The sequence below is a fragment of the Oncorhynchus mykiss genome, chromosome 17 (genome assembly GCF_013265735.2).
Source record: "Oncorhynchus mykiss isolate Arlee chromosome 17, USDA_OmykA_1.1, whole genome shotgun sequence".
In the NCBI taxonomy this organism is placed as follows: Eukaryota; Metazoa; Chordata; class Actinopteri; order Salmoniformes; family Salmonidae; genus Oncorhynchus; species Oncorhynchus mykiss.
This window is the reverse complement of record NC_048581.1, coordinates 2,492,503-2,501,155: the sequence shown is the minus strand read 5'-3', so window position 1 is coordinate 2,501,155 and position 8,653 is coordinate 2,492,503. Positions and strand designations below refer to the sequence as shown.

General features: G+C 45.2%; 1 protein-coding gene across 1 annotated transcript in view; it reads left to right on the top strand.

The window, feature by feature from the left end:
- Positions 1 to 6,521: 6,521 nt before the first annotated feature.
- Positions 6,522 to 8,653, top strand: part of LOC110511869 (voltage-dependent T-type calcium channel subunit alpha-1H-like) — a 90,203-nt gene continuing 88,071 nt past the window's right edge. Inside the window, exon 1 of the mRNA XM_036948272.1 lies at positions 6,522 to 6,637. Within this exon, the coding sequence (XP_036804167.1) occupies positions 6,545 to 6,637 (93 nt within the window). The 5' untranslated portion in view covers positions 6,522 to 6,544. The remainder of the gene's footprint in view (positions 6,638 to 8,653) is intronic.

Here is an 8,653-nt window from a genome sequence, read left to right as displayed (position 1 = left end):
TATTAAGCTGCCACAGCCTGAGGGACACTGGATAACAACATAGTAAACAGTACCTTACTTATTACTACTATCAGTTATTACTATTATTATTATTGTTTATCATTACAATTAGTAGTAGTGGTATGGGGGGTAATGGTAACAGGTTAGTGATGGTGGTAGTAGTAGTGGTATGGGTGGTAATGGTGGTAGTGGTATGGGTGGTAATGGTAACAGGTTAGTGATGGTGGTAGTAGTAGTGGTATGGGTGGTAATGGTAACAGGTTAGTGATGGTGGTAGTAGTAGTGGTATGGGTGGTAATGGTAACAGGTTAGTGATGGTGGTAGTAGTAGTGGTATGGGTGGTAATGGTGGTAGTGGTATGGGTGGTAATGGTAACAGGTTAGTGATGGTGGTAGTAGTAGTGGCATGGGTGGTAATGGTAACAGGTTAGTGATGGTAGTAGTAGTAGTGGTATGGGTGGTAATGGTAACAGGTTAGTGATGGTGGTAGTAGTAGTGGTATGGGTGGTAATGGTAACAGGTTAGTGATGGTGGTAGTAGTAGTGGTATGGGTGGTAATGGTAACAGGTTAGTGATGGTGGTAGTAGTAGTAGTGTTATGTAGTGGTATGGGTGGTAATGGTAACAGGTTAGTGGTGGTAGTAGTAGTGGTGGTATGTGTGGTAGTAGTAGTAGTGGTATGGGTGGTAATGGTAAGAGGTTAGTGATGGTGGTAGTAGTAGTGGTATGGGTGGTAATGGTAGTAGTGGTATGGGTGGTAATGGTAACAGGTTAGTGATGGTGGTAGTAGTAGTGGTATGGGTGGTAATGGTAGTAGTGGTATGGGTGGTAATGGTAACAGGTTAGTGATGGTGGTAGTAGTAGTGGTATGGGTGGTAATGGTAGTAGTGGTATGGGTGGTAATGGTAACAGGTTAGTGATGGTGGTAGTAGTAGTGGTATGGGTGGTAATAGTAACAGTTTAGTGATGGTGGTGGCAGTAGTAGTGGTATGGGTGGTAATGGTAACAGGTTAGTGGTAGTAGTGGTATGGGTGGTAATGGTAACAGGTTAGTGGTAGTAGTAATAGTGGTATGGGTGGTAATGGTAACAGGTTAGTGGTAGTAGTAGTAGTGGTATGGGTGGTAATGGTAACAGTTTAGTGATGGTGGTGGCAGTAGTAGTGGTATGGGTGGTAATGGTAACAGGTTAGTGGTAGTAGTGGTATGGGTGGTAATGGTAACAGGTTAGTGGTAGTAGTAATAGTGGTATGGGTGGTAATGGTAACAGGTTAGTGGTAGTAGTAGTAGTGGTATGGGTGGTAATGGTAACAGGTTAGTGATGGTGGTAGTAGTAGTGGTATGGGTGGTAATGGTAACAGGTTAGTGATGGTGGTGGTGGTAGTAGTGGTATGGGTGGTAATGGTAACAGGTTAGTGGTAGTAGTGGTATGGGTGGTAATGGTAACAGGTTAGTGGTGGTGGTAGTATCAGTAGTAGTATGGGAGGTAATGGTAACAGGTTAGTGATGGTGGTAGTAGTGGTATGGGTGGTAATGGTAACAGGTTAGTGATGGAGACAGAGAGAGAGAGAGAGTCAGAGAGAGAGAGAGAGACAGAGAGAGAGAGAGAGACAGAGAGAGAAAGAGACGGAGAGAGAGACGGAGAGATAGAGAGAGAGAGTGGAAGCCCTAGAGAGGACGTTCCCTCTTTGTTTCCGTGGAGATAGTGAGACATAGGTGGTTGTGTTGGTTGTGTCTTGGTTGTGTGGTGGTTGTTTGGTAGTTGTGTCTTGGTTGTGTGGTGGTTGTTTGGTAGTTGTGTCTTGGTTGTGTGGTGGTTGTTTGGTAGGTGTGTCTTGGTTGTGTGGTAGTTGTTTGGTAGTTGTGTCCTGGTTGTTTGGTGGTTGTTTGGTAGTTGTGTCTTGGTTGTTTGGTAGTTGTTTGGTAGGTGTGTCTTGGTTGTGTGGTGGTTGTTTGGTAGTTCTGTACTGATCTGTAGTGTCACAGTGACAACACAGAAACTGACCCTCTGTTTTCATGGTGAGAGACGGTGGTTCCCATGACAACTAGAATTACGCTCTACTCTCTGTTTGGTCTGGCTCACATACGAACACACACACACACACACACACACACACACACACACACACACACACACACACACACACACACACACACACAGGACACGACATCTTACAGTCTGTAAGGAAGCATTTCACTGTTAGCCTAGACTTTTTGTTTACCAAGAATGTCACAGATAAAATGGGATTTGACGGACCGACACGCACAGAGGGAGAGAGAGACAGACAGAGGAGAGACAGACAGAGGAGAGACAGAGGAGAGACAGGCCGACACGCACAGAGGGAGAGAGAGACAGACAGAGGAGAGACAGAGGAGAGACAGAGAGAGGAGAGACAGACAGAGGAGAGACAGACAGAGGAGAGAGAGACAGAGGAGAGACAGAGGAGAGACAGAGAGAGGAGAGACAGACAGAGGAGAGACAGACAGAGGAGAGAGAGAGGAGAGAGAGAGACAGACAGAGGAGAGACAAACAGAGGAGAGAGAGACAGACAGAGGAGAGAGAGACAGAGGAGAGAGAGACAGAGGAGAGACAGAGGAGAGAGAGACAGACAGAGGAGAGACAAACAGAGGGGAGAGAGACAGAAGAGAGACAGAGGAGAGACAGAGAGGAGAGACAGAGACAGAGGAGAGACAGGCAGAGGAGGGAGAGACAGAGGAGAGACAGAGAGAGGAGAGAGACAGAGAGAGACAGACAGAGAGAAACAGACAGAGGAGAGAGAGACAGAGGAGAGAGAGGAGAGAGAGACAGACAGACAGAGGAGAGACAGATAGAGGAGAGAGAGACAGAGGAGAGACAGACAGAGGAGAGACAGAGGAGAGAGAGACAGACAGAGGAGAGACAGACAGAGGAGAGAGAGAGGAGAGACAGAGAGTGGAGAGAGAGACAGAGGAGAGACAGACAGAGAGAGACCTAGGAGAGACAGAGAGAGGAGAGACAGACAGACAGAGGAGAGAGAGACAGATGAGAGACAGAGGAGAGACAGAGGAGAAAGAGACAGAGGAGAAAGAGACAGAGGAGAGAGAGACAGGGGAGAGACAGAGAAAGGAGAGACAGACAGAGAGAGAGAGACAGACAGAGGAGAGACAGACAGAGGAGAGACAGAGGAGAGAGAGACAGAGAGAGGAGAGACAGACAGAGAGAGGAGAGACAGACAGAGAGAGACAGACAGAGGAGAGACAGAGGAGAGAGAGACAGACAGAGGAGAGACAGATATAATTTTGATTAATTTAGTGCTGACTCGTTCCTTGACTTTTTCACTCTCTGATGTGAACACAGCCCTCCTCCTGTGTTGTGTGTAATTAAGGTCTGCTCTCATTAATTCTCCCCCCAAAGACTCTCTCTCTGTGGTGGGGGGGGGGACAGAGTGTGTGTTGCTCTGTGTGGTGGGGGGGGGGGACAGAGTGAGAAACTCAATTTTGAGGATTTAACTTTTTTTCACCTCCCCCCTCTCCTCTCATCTCCTCCCTCCTTCCATCCTTCTCCTCTCATCTCCTCCCTCCTTCCATCCTTCTCCTCTCATCTCCTCCCCCCTAATCTCCTTCTCCTCTCATCTCCTCCCTCCTTCCATCCTTCTCCTCTCATCTCCTCCCTCCTTCCATCCTTCTCCTCTCATCTCCTCCCCCCTAATCTCCTTCTCCTCTCATCTCCTCCCTCCTTCCATCCTTCTCCTCTCATCTCCTCCCTCCTTCCATCCTTCTCCTCTCATCTCCTCCCCCCTAATCTCCTTCTCCTCTCATCTCCTCCCTCCTTCCATCCTTCTCCTCTCATCTCCTCCCTCCTTCCATCCTTCTCCTCTCATCTCATCCCCCCTAATCTCCTTCTCCTCTCATCTCCTCCCTCCTTCCATCCTTCTCCTGGTTCCTCATCCATAATGACCTCTGCATCAGGGGAGGGAACTCAGTTATTACAGCTAGAAGCCCCTGAGACTGTGTGTGTGTGTGTGTCCATGTGTGTGTGTGTGTATTCTTTCCGTGTGTGTGTGTGTATGTGCCCGTTTGTGTGTGATGTATGTGTATGTGTTCTTTCTGTCTGTGTGATGTCAGTGTGTGTGTGTGTGTGTGTGCGTGTGTGCGTGCGTGCGTGTGTGATGTATGTGATGTCAGTGTGTGTGTGATGTATGTGTGTCCGTGTGTGTGATGTGTGTGTGATGTATATGTATGTGTGATGTATATGTGTGTGTGTGTGTGTGTGTGTGTGTGTGTGTGTGTATCCCAGACTGATGCTCAGAGCTCTTTGTTCTGTGTCCTTGGCTCCTGCCAGACACTCAACACTTCTACGGCTACCGGGTGTGTGTGTGTGTGTTTCTGTTAGCACTAAGATGTTGTGTCCTGTGTGTGTGTGTTTGTGTGTGTGTGTGTTAGCACTACGATGTGTGTAGCAGTAGGATGTATTGTTCTAGTCTCTCAGAAAAATATTTTTTATTTGAGTCTGAGACAACAGATTACTGAGTTACCCCCGGCCTAGACAACAGATTACTGAGTTACCCCCGGCCTAAACAACAGATTACTGAGTTACCCCGGCCTAGACAACAGATTACTGAGTTACCCCAGCCGAGACAACAGATTACTGAGTTACCCCAATCTAGACAACAGATTACTGAGTTACCCCTGGCCTAGACAACAGATTACTGAGTTACCCCCGGCCTAGACAACAGATTACTGAGTTACCCCCGGCCTAAACAACAGATTACTGAGTTACCCCGGCCTAGACAACAGATTACTGAGTTACCCCAGCCGAGACAACAGATTACTGAGTTACCCCCAGCCTAGACAACAGATTACTGAGTTACCCCGGCCTAGACAACAGATTACTGAGTTACCCCGGCCTAGACAACAGATTACTGAGTTACCCCGGCCTAGACAACATATTAGACAGGATGACTCTCTGTCGTGGTTACATTGAATGGATGAGACAGGATGACTCTCTGTCGTGGTTATATTGAATGGATGAGACAGGATGACTCTCTGTCGTGGTTATATTGAATGGATGAGACAGGATGACTATGCCGTGGTTATATTGAATGGATGAGACAGGATGACTCTCTGTCGTGGTTATATTGAATGGATGAGGCAGGATGACTCTGTCGTGGTTATATTGAATGGATGAGACAGGACAGGACCCAGGGTCTGTGGGGGGATGTGAACCCAGACTGATGTATATATATGGTCCAGGGTCTGTGGGGGGATGTGAACCCAGACTGATGTATATATATGGTCCAGGGTCTGTGGGGGGATGTGAACCCAGACTGATGTATATATATGGTCCAGGGTCTGTGGGGGGATGTGAACCCAGACTGATGTATATATGGTCCAGGGTCTGTGGGGGGATGTGAACCCAGACTGATGTATGTATGGTCCAGGGTCTGTGGGGGGATGTGAACTCAGACTGATGTATATATGGTCCAGGGTCTGTGGGGGGGATGTGAACCCAGACTGATGTATGTATGGTCCAGGGTCTGTAGGGGGGTGTGAACCCAGACTGATGTATATATATGGTCCAGGGTCTGTGGGGGGATGTGAACCCAGACTTATGTACAGTGCCTTGCGAAAGTATTCGGCCCCCTTGAACTTTGCGACCTTTTGCCACATTTCAGGCTTCAAACATAAAGATATAAAACTGTATTTTTTTGTGAAGCCCAATTTTTCTGTTTTTGATTTGTTAAGAAAGTTTGAAATATCCAATAAATGTTGTTCCACTTCATGATTGTGTCCCACTTGTTGTTGATTCTTCACAAAAAAATACAGTTTTATATCTTTATGTTTGAAGCCTGAAATGTGGCAAAAGGTCGCAGAGTTCAAGGGGGCCGAATACTTTCGTAAGGCACTGTATGTGTCTTAACTCCTGTCTACACGTGGTTTGAGCGTGTCTCTAGCTGGTATATATTCCCCTCTATATGTGTCCTCCTGTCTCTAGCTGGTAAATATTCCCTATATGTGTCCTCCTGTCTCTAGCTGGTATATATTCCCCTCTATATGTGTCCTCCTGTCTCTAGCTGGTATATATTCCCCTCTATATGTGTCCTCCTGTCTCTAGCTGGTATATATTCCCCTCTATATGTGTCCTCCTGTCTCTAGCTGGTATATATTCCCCTCTATATGTGTCCTCCTGTCTCTAGCTGGTATATATTCCCCTCTATATGTGTCCTCCTGTCTCTAACTGGTATATATTCCCCTCTATATGTGTCCTCCTGTCTCTAGCTGGTATATATTCCCCTCTATATGTGTCCTCCTGTCTCTAGCTGGTATATATTCCCCTCTATATGTGTCCTCCTGTCTCTAGCTGGTATATATTCCCCTCTATATGTGTCCTCCTGTCTCTAGCTGGTATATATTCCCCTCTATATGTGTCCTCCTGTCTCTAGCTGGTATATATTCCCCTCTATATGTGTCCTCCTCTCTCCACATGGTTTGAGCGTGTCTCTATGCTGGTATATATGCCACTCTAAATGTTCCTTGACTCCTGTCTCCACGTGGTTTGAGCGTGTCTCCATGCTGGCTATTCTTCTGAACTGTGTGACGTTGGGAATGTTCCAGCCCTGTGACGACGTTCACTGTCTCAACAACCGCTGCTCTTTCCTACAGGTAAGTTGACTTGCACTTTCCTACAGGTAATTTGATTTGCTCTTTCCTACAGGTAAGTTGACCTGCTCTTTCCTACAGGTAAGTTGACTTGCTCTTTCCTACAGGTAAGTTGGCTCCTTACGTACAAATTCCATTCTTATTTTTATTTTGGACAGTGAAGCTAACGTTTATATGTCAAATTAGCTTCTATACTCCAGTATTTTGGATAAAGAGAATCAAGGGTGTCATGTGAGACAACAGTTTAACCTCTCTGGGATATGTAGCATCCCACCTCGCCAACAGCCAGTGAAAGTGCAGCCAGTGAAATTCAAAACAACAAAAAATCTCATAATTAAAGTTCCTCAAGCATACAAGTATTTTACACCATTTTAAAGATAAAATTCTCGTTAATCCAGCCACAGTGTCTGATTTCAAAAAGGCTTTACAGCAAATGCACCACAAACGATTATGTTAGGTCACCACCAAGTCATAAAAAAACAGCCATTTTTCCAGCCAAAGAGAGGAGTCACAAAAAGCATAAATAGAGATAAATTAATCACTAACCTTTGATGATCTTCATTAGATGACACTCATAGGACTTCATGTTACAGAATACATGTATGTTTTGTTCGCTAAAGTGCATATTTATATCCAAAAATCTCATTTTACATTGGCGTGTTACTTTCAGTAGTTCTAAAACATCTGGTGATTTTTGCAGAGAGCCACATCAATTTACAGAAATCCTCATCATAAATGTTGATGAAAATACAAGTGTTACACATGGAATTAGAGATATACTTCTCCTTAATGCAACCGCTGTGTCAGATTTTTTAAAAACGTTACGGAAGAAGCAAACCATGCAATAATCTGAGTACAGCGTTCAGACAACAAAGCAGCCCAAAAGATATCTGCCATATTGGGTAGTCAACATTAGTCATAAATAGCATTATAAATATTGACTTACCTTTGATGATCTTCATCAGAATGCACTCCCAGGCATACCAGTTCCACAATAAATGTTTGTTTTGTTTGATAATGTCCATCATTTATGTCCATATAGCTTATTTTGTTAGGGCGTTTAGTAAACAAATCCAAACGCGCGTTCAGGTCCAGCCGAACGTCAGACGAAAAGTTCAAAAAGTTATATTACAGGTCGTAGAAACTTGTCAAACTAAGTATAGAATCAATCTTTAGGATGTTTTTAACATAAATTTGCAAAAACGTTCCAACCAGAGAATTGTCTGTAGAAAAGCAGTGGAACGCGAGCTAACTCTCTCGTGACCGCGCCTCAGAGCCTGTGGCACTCTGCTAGACACCTGGCTCATTCCCCTATCATTCACCCCCACTTCACAGTAGAAGCCTGAAACAACGTTCTAAAGACTGTTGACATCTAGTGGAAGTCTTAGGAAGTGCAACATGACCCCATTTACACTGTATATTGGAATGGCAAAGAGTTGAAAAACTACAAACCTCAGATTTCCCACTTCCTGGTCGGTATTTTCTCAGGTTTTTGCCTGAGTTCTGTTATACTCACAGACATCATTCAAACAGTTTTTAGAAACGTCAGAGTGTTTTCTATCCACTACTACTAATAATATGCATATATTAGCATCTGGAACAGAGTAGCAGGCAGTTTACTCTGGGCACCTTATTCATCCAAGCTACTCAATACTGCCCCCCAGTCACCAAGAAGTTAACCGTTTAGAAATGAAACCGCCTTACATATCTACTAGGACCGTCTGAAGATGTCAGAAGTATTTAGACTTTTTTGGTTGAAGGGTCACCATGTAGAACAGGACCCCTGATTGGTTGAAGGGTCACCATGTTGAACAGGACCCCTGATTGGTTGAAGGGTTTACCTCCTCAAGATGACCACTGATTGGTTGAAGGGTCACCATGTAGAACAGGACCCCTGATTGGTTGAAGGGTTTACCTCCTCAAGATGTTGAACAGGACCCCTGATTTGTTGAAGGGTCAACATGTTGAACAGGACCCCTGATTGGTTGAAGGGTCAACATGTTGAACAGGACCACTGAT